Genomic DNA, 13,842 nt, shown 5'->3' on the forward strand with positions numbered 1-13,842 from the left:
AGGAAGGAAGATCTAAAGTAACTTCACTGAATATAGATAGATAATGCTTTATTGGTTCTCAAAGCAAATTCCTTAAATATTGCATGAGTGCAAAACCCAGAACTTTAAACACAAGGTAATAATAATAATAATGGTATAATAGACTAATAATGTCCCTTTGCCAGGGTGTCTATTATAACTGGCTAAAGTGAAGATGAGCATGATGAGAGGAGGCATTATATAGTCTGATGGCTTCAGTCAGAACAGAGACCCAATAGCAACTGTTAGTAAACCATAATGAAATGGGACCATGACTAAGACTGCTCCATGGCAACACATTGTGAAGGGGATTGACCGCATCAGTCATAAATGTCTCTAATTTTGTCTTCATCCTTATTTCTGCCATTGCCATTAGTTTATCCAGTAAAGCAGATCGCATTTCTGATCAGAATATTCAGGTGTTGCTTTTTTAGTTGGAGTTAGTATAGAACAAGACACTGACCAAAATTGACTATCACACGCATTGTAAAGCACCAGAGTCTCCTCAGAAAGAAGAACCTACTTTGTATTTTTTAAACAGAATAAAGTTTTGTAATGGTGACTTACTCTGTAATGGTATGCTCCAGTGCAGGAAAAACAGACTATCAGTACATTGATTGACATGGACAACATCAGAAGGTGGTAGTTACACAGTTTATAGTCTCTTGATCATGAATTATAGTTCACACTGAAGGGTGTGCATGATAGTGGGCTCCAGACAGTTGCAGGTATGTATCCTGAGTTAACAGGTAGAAACAAGTGATCCCGAGAAGAAACTACTATACCTTTACTGTCCACCACTAGGCAGTCCATTAGTCGCTCTAGGTACCTTACCTCACCTAAAGATACCCGATTCCCTGGGACTTGAGGATGTATTTTGTGACTTGGTCGTGGCTGCAGCACCTAAAAGAGAATCAAACCACAAGAGGAGTTCTTAATGGTCACTCCATACCAAAGTGATCACTTTGAGTGAAGAGTTCACAAGGGTATAGAATTATTGGCAGAGAGGAATTGTGTGTTGTGTGTGTGCCACTTCACTTGGTGTAAGAATGTTTTATTTTCTATTTACTCTAAATTGCACCCCTTGTTCATTTGTCCCTATACTTTTCATTTAGTGAAGTTTTAATTTTTAGGCTACTTGGAGCTCTTTTGATTTCTTGTTTAATGAAGAAAATCCACTAGGTGGCCTTCTTTTAGAAAGATACAAAGTAGCTTTTTTTTTTTTTTTTTTTTTTTTTCCCAAGGCTACATACTTTTTGTTGTCCTTTGTTGTAATACAGAGGGTGGACAAAATAACACAGACACTTAACAATATATTAATATCAAGCACCTAACAATAGTAGGAAAACTCTTCGCTTTCTCTTCAGATTTAGGTCTTCCTCAGTGGTGCTATGTAAGTATTTAATTGTGTATAATGAGTGACTGCACAATTCTTAAAGACATAAAGCCACTATTTATTTGATGAATGACGAAGACAGAACTCTATTTTGCACTCTGTGCTCCACAGCTTCCCACTAGAGTTCAATTGTATTTACATCTGGTTACTGGGAAGTCATCTAAGGTTCATCCTGGTGTTTATGAAGCACGTATTGAATTTGTTTCATTCTGGAATAGGATAACCTCGTGAGGGAACAGTATTTGCTTTTGCACGTGGTCCGGTAACTCTTATATTCCTTGGATATTATACTATCATGCAGATCAATCATCAGAACTATTGACCTCACAGGATAGTTGTCTATACTCACCTTACATAGTGGTTAGCAACAGATGTTGTGAATTGAGAGCATCCTTTGACTTTCTGCAAATGTAAATGTGTAAATGATAACTACATATTACTTTTTTCATTAACCTTGAGTCCAGGTTTTCTGTGCCTTACACCAAGTAATACACCTTTTCCAGTTTTTTTTCAGTTTTACTTCTTCATTTACATAATCTTAGCAAGTCAAGGACAGTTACGGCATGATCTTACTGTCAGTTGTGTAGTGTAACATCCCCTGTGATAGCTGTTAGCCTTCTATGCAGTTAGGCTCCTATGTACATGAGAAGTGACAACCAATGAGCACTCAGCAGTAACTACATTGTTTCAATGCAGATGCAAACAAAAAAGACAAGTAGGTGTTTTTATGTCTCTTGTTTGCAGTATAATAACAGAATGGAAAAAGGAAAAAAGATGGACCAACAAAATATCTGGTAAAAATCAGTACTGCCGTTGCCACTTTTGGGCAACACATCAGTTGACTGTGAAAACGCACAAGATAATTTGGAAATTTGAAATGTTGGTGAAAAGTCATGAGACAGTTGTGTAATTTGTCAACCCCTGCAATTTATAGAACATTGAAAGAGTCAAATTAGAGAGAATTACTAGTTTTGTAATCTGACATCCTGATGGCAATAAGATACAGCAAATGCTGTTACCAAGTCTGACATGCTTTCTGGCTCAAAATTGTTTAGCGTGCTGCCTAGCCTAAGTGCGAGTCGACTTTGTTCATGTATGGCCTATATTATTATTTTTAAGACTATTTTCCACGACACATGAAATAACTTTGCAGTTTTTGGACAGATATACGTGTGGTTTGAACATGTGCTACTCTTTGGAAAGCTGTTGGTCACCTCCTTTTACTTTGAATACTCACATTATCAAAGTGTTAATTTTCAGAGCTTTTTTTTATTTTTGGCACATGCTGTTAATTTGACAATCATCCTAATATGACTCACCATTGCAACCACAGATTTAACTGTGATGATTTTGTTACTTCAAAGTTTAACTTCTTTTTCACATGGTGTTTGTTCTTTTGACTACAAATTTTAGCACTAATTGCATCTTAACTGTCTTTTACAGAGCATAGGGCTGTGATGGAAGCTGCGTTTGTTTATGGAACTCGCTACCAGTTTGTGTTGAGCACCGGAGGGAGTGTCCTTAAGTTTTTGGGGTTAGTATTGGTTGCCCATTGATAAAGTCCTAATTTGTTTTATTAATGCAGTTCCTTGTATATATTATTGAAACTAAAATGAAAAATTGCTCATTGCTTAGGCTATAATTTAAATTAAAGGAAATTAGCAGTAGGCTAAGTATTAGCTTGGCCATGAAATTTGTATGCTTAATTTTTTTTTTAACTGCACTCATGACTTAATGTGAAATGGAAAGAATTACAATTCGATGAGTTTTGTGGAGCAGTATTTATTTATTTATTTATTTATTTAGAGTCAAGGAACAGAGAAAGATGACTGCTGGACTCTGGTTTCTGCACTGTAAGATGGTACCAAAGAGATCTGAATCTTGTCGTTCTACCACGCTAAAGAAATTAATGACTTCTCTGAATGTCTATATTTTTCTTAAACTCATGGAAATGCCACTTGTGGTGAGAGTGCTTTAATCATACAATAAAAAATTTAAATGTACTTGTTAAACTTCTTTCAAACGTATAGCCTCCATGATGTCTATGACTATGAATCAGTCAATTAATTTGGACATGGCTTTTATAAATGACCACACATGGTCATAACAAATTTTAGGTCCAATTTAAAATCGTAAAAAAGAAATGTATGTAGAAAAGCTAGTATAATTTTGGTGTGTTTTAGTTTGGTGTATACGTATAAATTTAGGGGAAAAATATTAATTTACTTGTTGTAAGCTAATGCCTCCTACCTTCTACCTGAACTTTAAGGATTTTAATGTTTGTTAGCCACCTCAATAGTAGTTGATGGAATCTTTAAATAGCATATTGTTTTATCCTTAGTGTATATATACAGGTGCTGGTCATAAAATTAGAATATCATGACAAAGTTGATTTATTTCAGTAATTCCATTCAAAAAGTGAAACATGTATATTAGATTCATTCATTACACACAGACTGACGTATTTCAAATGTTTATTTCTTTTAATGTTGATGATTATAACTGACAACTAATGAAAGTCCCAAATTCAGTATCTCAGAAAATTAGAATATTGTGAAATGGTTCAATATTGAAGACACCTGGTGCCACACTCTAATCAGCTAATTAACTCAAAACACCTGCAAAAGCCTTTAAATGGTCTCTCAGTCTAGTTCTGTAGGCTACACAATCATGGGGAAGACTGCTGACTTGACAGTTGTCCAAAAGACGACCATTGACACCTTGCACAAGGAGGGCAAGACACAAAAGGTCATTGCTAAAGAGGCTGGCTGTTCACAGAGCTCTGTGTCCAAGCACATTATTAGAGAGGTGAAGGGAAGGACAAGATGTGGTAGAAAAAAGTGTACAAGCAATAGGGATAACCGCACCCTGGAGAGGATTGTGAAACAAAACCCATTCAAAAATGTGGGGGAGATTCACAAAGAGTGGACTGCAGCTGGAATCAGTGCTTCAAGAACCACCACGCACAGACGTATGCAAGACATGGGTTTCAGCTGTCGCATTCTTTGTGTCAAGCCACTCTTGAACAAGAGACAGCGTCAGAAGCGTCTCGCCTGGGCTAAAGACAAAAAGGACTGGACTGCGGCTTTCTGATGAAAGTAAATTTTGCATTTCCTTTGGAAATCAAGGTCCCAGAGTCTGGAGGAAGAGAGGAGAGGCACAGAATCCACGTTGCGTGAGGTCCAGTGTAAAGTTTCCACAGTCAGTGATGGTTTGGGGTGCCATGTCATCTGCTGGTATTGGTCCATTGTGTTTTCTGAGGTCCAAGGTCAACGCAGCCGTCTACCAGGAACTTTTAGAGCACTTCATGCTTCCTGCTGCTGACGAACTTTATGGAGATGCAGATTTCATTTTCCAACAGGACCTGGCACCTTCACACAGTGCCAAAGCTACCAGTACCTGGTTTAAGGACCATGGTATCCCTGTTCTTGATTGGCCAGCAAACTCGCCTGACCTTAAACCGATAGAAAATCTATGGGGTATTGTGAAGAGGAAGATGCAATATGCCAGACCCAACAATTCAGAAGAGCTGAAGGCCACTATCAGAGCAACATGGGCTCTCATAACACCTGAGCAGTGCCACAGACTGATCGACTCCATGCCACGCCGCATTGCTGCAGTAATCCAGGCCAAAGGAGCCCCAACTAAATATTGAGTGCTGTACATGCTCATACTTTTCATGTTCATACCTTTCAGTTGGCCAACATTTCTAATAATCCTTTTTTTGCATTGGTCTTAATTGATATTCTAATTTTCCGTGATACTGAATTTGGGACTTTAATTAGTTGTCAGTTATAATCATCAACATTAAAAGAAATAAACATTTGAAATACATCAGTCTGTGTGTAATGAATGAATCTAATATACAAGTTTCACTTTTTGAATGGAATTACTGAAATAAAGCAACTTTGTCATGATATTCTAATTTTATGACCAGCACCTGTAGTTTGCTTTGTAGAATTAATCCTTACAATGCATATGTTAACCCTTCTGTAGGTTTGTATGATATTGCGAATAGAGTGATTTCTTAAAAATGCCTTTATCTTGTGAAACACAAAGGTACTAATGTTAGTCACTTGAATAGGGAAGTGCCTAATACAGAGGTCTTCCCAGATGATCCATACATAAATTGCAGATAGTGTAAAATTCGGCAAGCCAGATCTTGATTATTACAAGGCTGCGATCCTGTATTACCTTAGTTTTGCACCATTTTCTTTTTGTTCCTGTAAAGTGACATTAATATTTTAAAATGTTATCCTTGGCCTATAAAATGCTTCATAATTTTCACTCATGTATGTATTAGTCATTTTGGTCCCAAATTTTGAAACTCGTGCCTGGGCATTATTTGAAATCTACACTTTGTAGAGGTGTTTAAATTTTAATTTGAGAAAGCTTTTACGCTTCCTGTATTTAGTTCTCTTTTTTTATTGCTTATTAAATATACATTTTACCTTGTTTATAGTGATTTACTTTATAAATTGGTAATACTTTTTTATGTTTATCACATTTAATGTGCAATAATGATGTAAAATGCCTACTGCTTTTAGTGTAAAATATTGTTTTTTCAAACTATTGATGTGATAGCTTTTTCTTTAAACACTGTTACCGAGTTTACCAATGTTGCCCTAAAGCACTCTTTCTTTTTTTTTTTTTTCTTTTTTTTTTCTGTTTTTTTTTTGAGAAACACATTTTGGAAATCTCCCTAAATACAGTGGTGTGAAAAACTATTTGCCCCCTTCCTGATTTCTTATTCTTTTGCATGTTTGTCACACAAAATGTTTCTGATCATCAAACACATTTAACCATTAGTCAAATATAACACAAGTAAACACAAAATGCAGTTTTTAAATGATGGTTTTTATTATTTAGTGAGAAAAAAAATCCAAACCTACATGGCCCTGTGTGAAAAAGTAATTGCCCCCTTGTTAAAAAATAACCTAACTGTGGTGTATCACACCTGAGTTCAATTTCCGTAGCCACCCCCAGGCCTGATTACTGCCACACCTGTTTCAATCAAGAAATCACTTAAATAGGAGCTGCCTGACACAGAGAAGTAGACCAAAAGCACCTCAAAAGCTAGACATCATGCCAAGATCCAAAGAAATTCAGGAACAAATGAGAACAGAAGTACTTGAGATCTATCAGTCTGGTAAAGGTTATAAAGCCATTTCTAAAGCTTTGGGACTCCAGCGAACCACAGTGAGAGCCATTATCCACAAATGGCAAAAACATGGAACAGTGGTGAACCTTCCCAGGAGTGGCCGGCCGACCAAAATTACCCCAAGAGCGCAGAGACGACTCATCCGAGAGGTCACAAAAGACCCCAGGACAACGTCTAAAGAACTGCAGGCCTCACTTGCCTCAATTAAGGTCAGTGTTCACGACTCCACCATAAGAAAGAGACTGGGCAAAAACGGCCTGCATGGCAGATGTCCAAGACGCAAACCACTGTTAAGCAAAAAGAACATTAGGGCTCGTCTCAATTTTGCTAAGAAACATCTCAATGATTGCCAAGACTTTTGGGAAAATACCTTGTGGACTGATGAGACAAAAGTTGAACTTTTTGGAAGGCAAATGTCCCGTTACATCTGGTGTAAAAGGAACACAGCATTTCAGAAAAAGAACATCATACCAACAGTAAAATATGGTGGTGGTAGTGTGATGGTCTGGGGTTGTTTTGCTGCTTCAGGACCTGGAAGGCTTGCTGTGATAGATGGAACCATGAATTCTACTGTCTACCAAAAAATCCTGAAGGAGAATGTCCGGCCATCTGTTCGTCAACTCAAGCTGAAGCGATCTTGGGTGCTGCAACAGGACAATGACCCAAAACACACCAGCAAATCTACCTCTGAATGGCTGAAGAAAAACAAAATGAAGACTTTGGAGTGGCCTAGTCAAAGTCCTGACCTGAATCCCATTGAGATGCTATGGCATGACCTTAAAAAGGCGGTTCATGCTAGAAAACCCTCAAATAAAGCTGAATTACAACAATTTTGCAAAGATGAGTGGGCCAAAATTCCTCCAGAGCGCTGTAAAAGACTCATTGCAAGTTATCGCAAACGCTTGATTGCAGTTATTGCTGCTAAGGGTGGCCCAACCAGTTATTAGGTTCAGGGGGCAATTACTTTTTCACACAGGGCCATGTAGGTTTGGATTTTTTTTTCTCCCTAAATAATAAAAACCACCATTTACAAACTGCATTTTGTGTTTACTTGTGTTATATTTGACTAATGGTTAAATGTGTTTGATGATCAGAAACATTTTGTGTGACAAACATGCAAAAGAATAAGAAATCAGGAAGGGGGCAAATAGTTTTTCACACCACTGTAGATGCTTAATTTGTTTAAAACTGTCTATCTACTTTCCCAAAATGTAAAAGATAGAAAAAATAATAATACATATTGAGTAAATATTTGCTATTGAAATGTTTTCCACTTACAAGGGAGATAATAATAGTTATATAAAATGATGACATATATACTTTTTTTCTTTCTCTCTCTCTCTCTCTCTCTCTACCCCTCTGCCTCTGAAAGATGGAAGTATCCATGGATCCTGATGAAGTTGTCAAAGCTCACCAGCCCCTTCACTTTCCTTTGCTCTTTCTCTTTACTCACAGAGAAACACTTCAACTAGATAGGAATCTGGCTGAATCAGTAGCCTGGAAGCTCAGAGGGGATGCTTTAGTTGCGTTGGTAAACAGGTTAGCTGCCATTTTTCAGTTTCAGTGTATTTTTATATTTTAACTGTTCTCTTATAGATGTTTATAGTTATAGGTTAGGAGAAAAGTTCAAAATCTTTTTAAAACATTTATACAGATGCACACATTTTTATAAATGAAAAGTAGCTGAGAGATTATTATGCTTTGTATTTCTACTAATATTTAATTTAGAAAACAACTAATAAATGGAGTAAATATAATAACTAAATAGAAATGACAGTAACGAGATGTTGCCTGTTGTCAATATAGGAGAGGAAAGCAAAAGTTCAAGCTAACAGTGTTTCTAGAGAAAACAACCCCTGCAGTTCCAAGTTCCCAAGTGTGACTGGACCTAGTCTCATCTATAATTTTCTATAGTACTGTACAGCATATCTATATATATAAAATCCCTATGTGCGTCCAGGTGTCCGTGTGTGGGTGTCTTCTGATGAAGTGCGCATTCGCGGGGCATGGTGCTTATGCCCGATATTACTGTCAGAGAAAGTTAGAGGCGTTTTACGGAAATACAAACCAGTATTACTGCGAGAGGAAATTAACTGTACACAATACAGTGCCGCATATTACAGCCACATACAAGCCAGTATTACTGTCATAGGAGATTAAAGGCATATTACCGACGCGCACGCCTGTATTACCGCCAGAGAAAATTAAAGGTATATTAAGGACGTACAAGCCAGCATACGTACAAGACGGTATCCTTCAATAAGGGCGCGCACAGACATCCTTCAATAAGGGCGCGCACAAAAAGGCGAGCTTCAAAAGGGTGACCTCAATTGAGCGTGGCGAATAAAGGCGTTCGTAGATAATTTAGTTCATATGGCTCTGGAATATGTGAAGAGCAACAAAGGTGCAGATCTTTATTTACGCACGCCTTTATTCAATTATTGAATAGAGCCATACAAGACAGTATTACTGTCACAGAAAATTAAAGACACACAATACACGGCGGCAGCCCACGAAGAACGGTCAGCTCAGCAAGTAAACATCAACAAAAGAAAGGCTGAAAGAAAGAAAAATACGACCAACAAAAAGAATGAAGTCAAAGTCCCTTGCCTTTTAATATAGACTGTTCCTACTAATGTTTGTGCACTACTGTTCTATCTCCCGTTATTGTCATGCGTGGGGCACGGTGCGACGCTTCAAAGGCTGCCTGACGCGTCACACAAGACAGAGAGGGCGGGACCTATAAAATATCGCGCGGCCGATCCAATTGGATTTCGGTAAATGAGGTAAGACCTAAAACATAACGTGCGAAAAATCCAATCATGTACTGAGAAGCGGAGACCAGCTTCCCCAAAGAGGTGGGATTAGTGTTTGTTGTTGTGCAAGTGTTCACTCTGAGGATGTCAGATTTGCGATTAACAAACTTGGCCCGGTAAAAGTGTAAAGTGTCAGTCGTTGAAGGGGTTTTCCTAAATATATGAATTTCCATGATATTACAATACGATGACTTTTAAAAGTTGATTTATTTTCGCTCACATAAAATCCGTTGCTGGGGAGACGACACACATACAATAATCAGCTGTAAGCCAGCACAGATTAAAATACTTGCTGGGGAACTGCACAATACTTGCTGGAGAGACATTACTGCGAGAGAAAATTAAAAGACACAATACAGTGACGTATATTACAGCCACATACAAGCCAGGATTACTGTAACAGAAAATACACGGTCCCTTGCCATTTAATATAGACTGTTCCTACTAATGTTTATGCACTACTGTTCTAGCGCCCGTTATTGTAACGGGCTTAATGTCTAGTGTGGTATAATCACAAGATGAAAAAATGCTGTGTTTTGTCTTTGCTGAAGCCAAAGAATCTGAACCTATTTGATGTAGTAGCATTGTCAAGGTACCTATAAAAGTAAGAACCATTGTATTATAATAAGAAGAAGAAAGAAGTGGGAACAGGTTAACCATGGTTTAATTTTCAGTAATTAACAATGGTTTTGCAGTATGAACAGCCAAAAACTGATGGTTCATTGCTGATAGTAATAGGTAGATAATTAAAAAATGATAAAACCTTGTATATTCATACAGATAATGTGTTAATCCTCCATACTGTATGAATGCCTTCCTTTTTTCATTGCAATGTATATTTCTGAGTTTAGGGTTTACTTGGTAAATGAACAAAAGTTATTTGTAGGTTTTTAAATTAGAATGGAGATTTTGAAATTTGTCCTAAGTGTAACTGGGAGGCAACACAAATGCCTAACAACACCTTTAGGTGGTCTACTTAATAGTTCTAGCAACATTTTGAATTGACTGAATGCTTGAAATAGAATATGCATAAAATAATGCAACACCAATCTACATAATCCAACTGAGTGTCATCTTGTAATGCGTGCATATAAGCAAACGTAGAAACATTGGGCCCATGATGCCAGTGAATTGCTGTGTTTGTTCATGCACACACTCACACTCTCACTTATGCAAGGCCAATTTAAAGTTTCCAGTTATCCATCCATCCATCCATTTTCCAACCCTCTGAATCCGAACACAAAGTCACGGGGTTCTGCTGGAGCCAATCCCAGCCAACACAGGGCGCAAGGCAGGAACCAATCCCGGGCAGTGCCCCAACCCACCGCAGGACATACACACACTAGGGCCAATTTAGAATCGCCAATCCACCTAACCTGCATGTCTTTGGACCGTGGGAGGAAAACAGAGCACCTGAAGGAAACCCACGCAGAGACGAGGAAAACATGCAAACTCCATGCAGGGAGGACCCGGGAAGTAAACCCAGGTCTCCTAACTGTGAGGCAGCAGCGCTACCACTGCGCCACCTTGCCGCCCAGTTTCCAGTTAATCATCATGTTTTTAGGGAAGAGAGAGGGAAAACAAGAATGCCAGGAGGAAGACTCACTCGAACGTAGTGAAAATGTGCTAACACGGACATTGACCAAGCGCAAGATTTGAACCTAGGGTGCTATGAAGCACCAGTGCTAACCTCTGCACTACAACGTTGTGAATGTAATAATGCAGTATTTTATTATACTTAAATAAATGCACAAACATTTAACTATCCTGTACAGTTGGAAAACACATTTATTTTTCTAAACTTCCTAGTTTAAACAATACAATCCTGGATAGTGTTGTAATTTGGACTAAAAGCGAGCTCCATGTGAAAGAGTCAAACCCTTTAAAATCCAGGTGAACAATATCTTCTTACTATCAGAAGGACTTCTGGTTTTATCACTTAATTAAATATTTAAAATCACTGATACAACTTTTTTTTTTACCTAGTCTGAGAAACTTCATTAAGCTAAATGAAAGAGTACAGCTGTTCTCTACATGGTATAATACCATGCTTTCAAGTGGCATCTCCTAATGTTAGCATATACAGTGACCCCTATTGGACTGCATATTTAATGTTAAATATGAATGATGTCCTCTTATAAATTTTCTACGCTACTGATAGTGATATTAATCCTTGTGGAGGCATAAGAAATTACATTATAAAAATTAAATCAAGAGACTTTAATCATTGATCAGTTCTGAGCAAAGTTTATGGCAGACACACACCTAATGCACTTGCCTAAAGTGTGCAAGCTATACGTAAGACACTTCTCTTTTTATAAATCTTCACACTTTTTTTCCTGAATTGACTTTTATTATTATTTATCAGAAAGTAGTACAATCTTTAAAACACACAGCCAGGTTAATTATAGTCATGTGTGGTCTAAAACTATTGTCTGCTTCACAATATTTTGACTTTTAAGCTGATTCAAGCAATCATTTTTAAAACACAAGCAAGATTATAAGTCAATATAGAAGGCAATCCCATAAACCTGGCATTTCTCAAACTTTCCCACACTTTCAGGCCTGCGTAATAAAATGCATTGCTCAACAGTGTCAATTATACTGTATATTTAATTAAAAATAAGGCTGTTATTATGCTGTGACATATGCAAAAACCAAAATGAAACAATTAAAATAAGTCTCACCTTAATTAATACAACCTAATTTGTTTGGTTCCTTATTTTCCAGGAACTATGAAAAATGTATGTTTTGAAATCAGGATAAAGTATTATTATTTTTGGGTCCTGATTTTCTCAATGAAAGTTGACTGACAATTTTTAGGCATCAGGATCAGTGTTCCTAAATGAGGATATACAGTATTAATAATATTAAGAATGCGTCTTCAACCACATGTAGTTTTCAGCAATTAGGTTAAAAGTGGCACTGAGGCACCAGTTGTTGGTTCATTGTTTTTCTTGTAGAAATTACTTCAAGAATTTGGAAAATTATTTTTTTCTGCCTTGTGAATTGATAATCATGTATTCTGAAACCTTAATAATGTTAAGGTCAGGTTTCTTTCAGTCTGATTGATATGCTGCATTATTTATTTATTTATTTATTGGAACTAAAAGAGCTATTCAAAAAATTAAATCTAAATGTTCAAACTTGTTAGATTTTATATATTTACTGCTAATTCTGCAATACCTTCATAACAGGGATGAGTCAAAAAGAAGACTCCCTGAAGATCATAATGCTGCCTTCATTCTTCCAGGTGAGGTAAGAATTGATTCTTTTATTATCTTTCTACATTTTTAATATTCTGCTGTTTTAAAAATTAAAACATTTAATTTAAACCATCAATTTCACTAATCTACACAGCTGAAGACTGAAATGCATCTGGAGCTAAGAGGAAACACATTAGTAGCTTTCAAGTGAAAAAATAGTACTAGGGTGTTGTACCATGTTAGCCATTATGGATGTGGTGAGAAGTTGAGCAAAGTGAAACCTTTTGATTACATCTTGCCTGAAGAAGGGGCCTGAGTTGTCTAAAAAGATTGCATATTGTAAACTTTCTAGTTGGCCAATAAAGGGTATCATTTTGCTTAACTTCTCACCACAAGTGAAAAAAAGACAACAGCAAATTTAGGACACTAGGTAACTTTTTATGATGGGAATTTACCTTGGTTACAGATCATACATTACTTAGAGACCAACGCTAGATTAATCAAGTGATTTGTAGACCATTACCAATATCACTTCAAGATAGTATCTGCAATAGCATTCTTTTTTATTTACTATCTCTTAAACAGCATCTTTTAATTTCTGATTGTGCTTTTACTTATAAAACATAGTTTTATGATACTGTGTCAAGAGTGTGACAGTGCTAAAAGTACTACAGCTGAGAAACTCTGTATTTAACGGTAACGACTTCTGTCACAGTGGCAGCATATGTCTGTTCTCTACGTAATAGTGTCTGACTAAGGAAACTGTAAGGTGCATTAACCGCACATTGCTCCCATATCCGGCTTGAGATGCAGGGAGAAAAAAAATTGTGCATATTTTTAAGTCCTGGAATGCAGCCTTATTTTGTGGACTCTGTACCACAATATTTGCCATTGTTTTTCATAATTGATTTCTGTGAGGTTTGGATGGGTCGGAAGACCAGGATACAAATCTTTTGTAATAAAACTGTGTCACTAGACCTAGTAAATCCTGATTTAGTCTCTAATCTTTTTTTACTGTTACTGTGGCCAACATGTGATGATCTCAATTTTGGGTCCCTCTGGGTTTGCCTGTCCTTTATCTACCACACTACACCAAAACGTAATTTCAAGGAATTAATGTGCAGGTCAGCTCCTTTAAGAATGCATCAGATTATGGAAAACGGCCAGAACCCTGTGTAGGCTAAATGGAAACACATGATTACTGCCAAGCTTCACTAGGGGTGCTGAATGTTTATATATATATAT

General features: G+C 37.0%; 1 protein-coding gene across 5 annotated transcripts in view; it reads left to right on the plus strand.

The window, feature by feature from the left end:
• The window catches only part of txndc16 (thioredoxin domain containing 16), a 131,798-nt gene that overhangs the window by 23,837 nt on the left and 94,119 nt on the right, over positions 1-13,842 (plus strand). For all 5 annotated transcript variants that reach the window (XM_051919952.1, XM_051919953.1, XM_051919954.1 and 2 more), the window contains 4 exons: positions 2,858-2,948; positions 3,221-3,377; positions 7,948-8,114; positions 12,589-12,649. In XM_051919952.1, coding sequence (XP_051775912.1) covers positions 2,858-2,948; positions 3,221-3,377; positions 7,948-8,114; positions 12,589-12,649 — 476 coding nt within the window. The remainder of the gene's footprint in view (positions 1-2,857; positions 2,949-3,220; positions 3,378-7,947; positions 8,115-12,588; positions 12,650-13,842) is intronic.

Source organism: Erpetoichthys calabaricus, chromosome 16 (assembly GCF_900747795.2).
Source record: "Erpetoichthys calabaricus chromosome 16, fErpCal1.3, whole genome shotgun sequence".
Classification (NCBI taxonomy): Eukaryota; Metazoa; Chordata; class Cladistia; order Polypteriformes; family Polypteridae; genus Erpetoichthys; species Erpetoichthys calabaricus.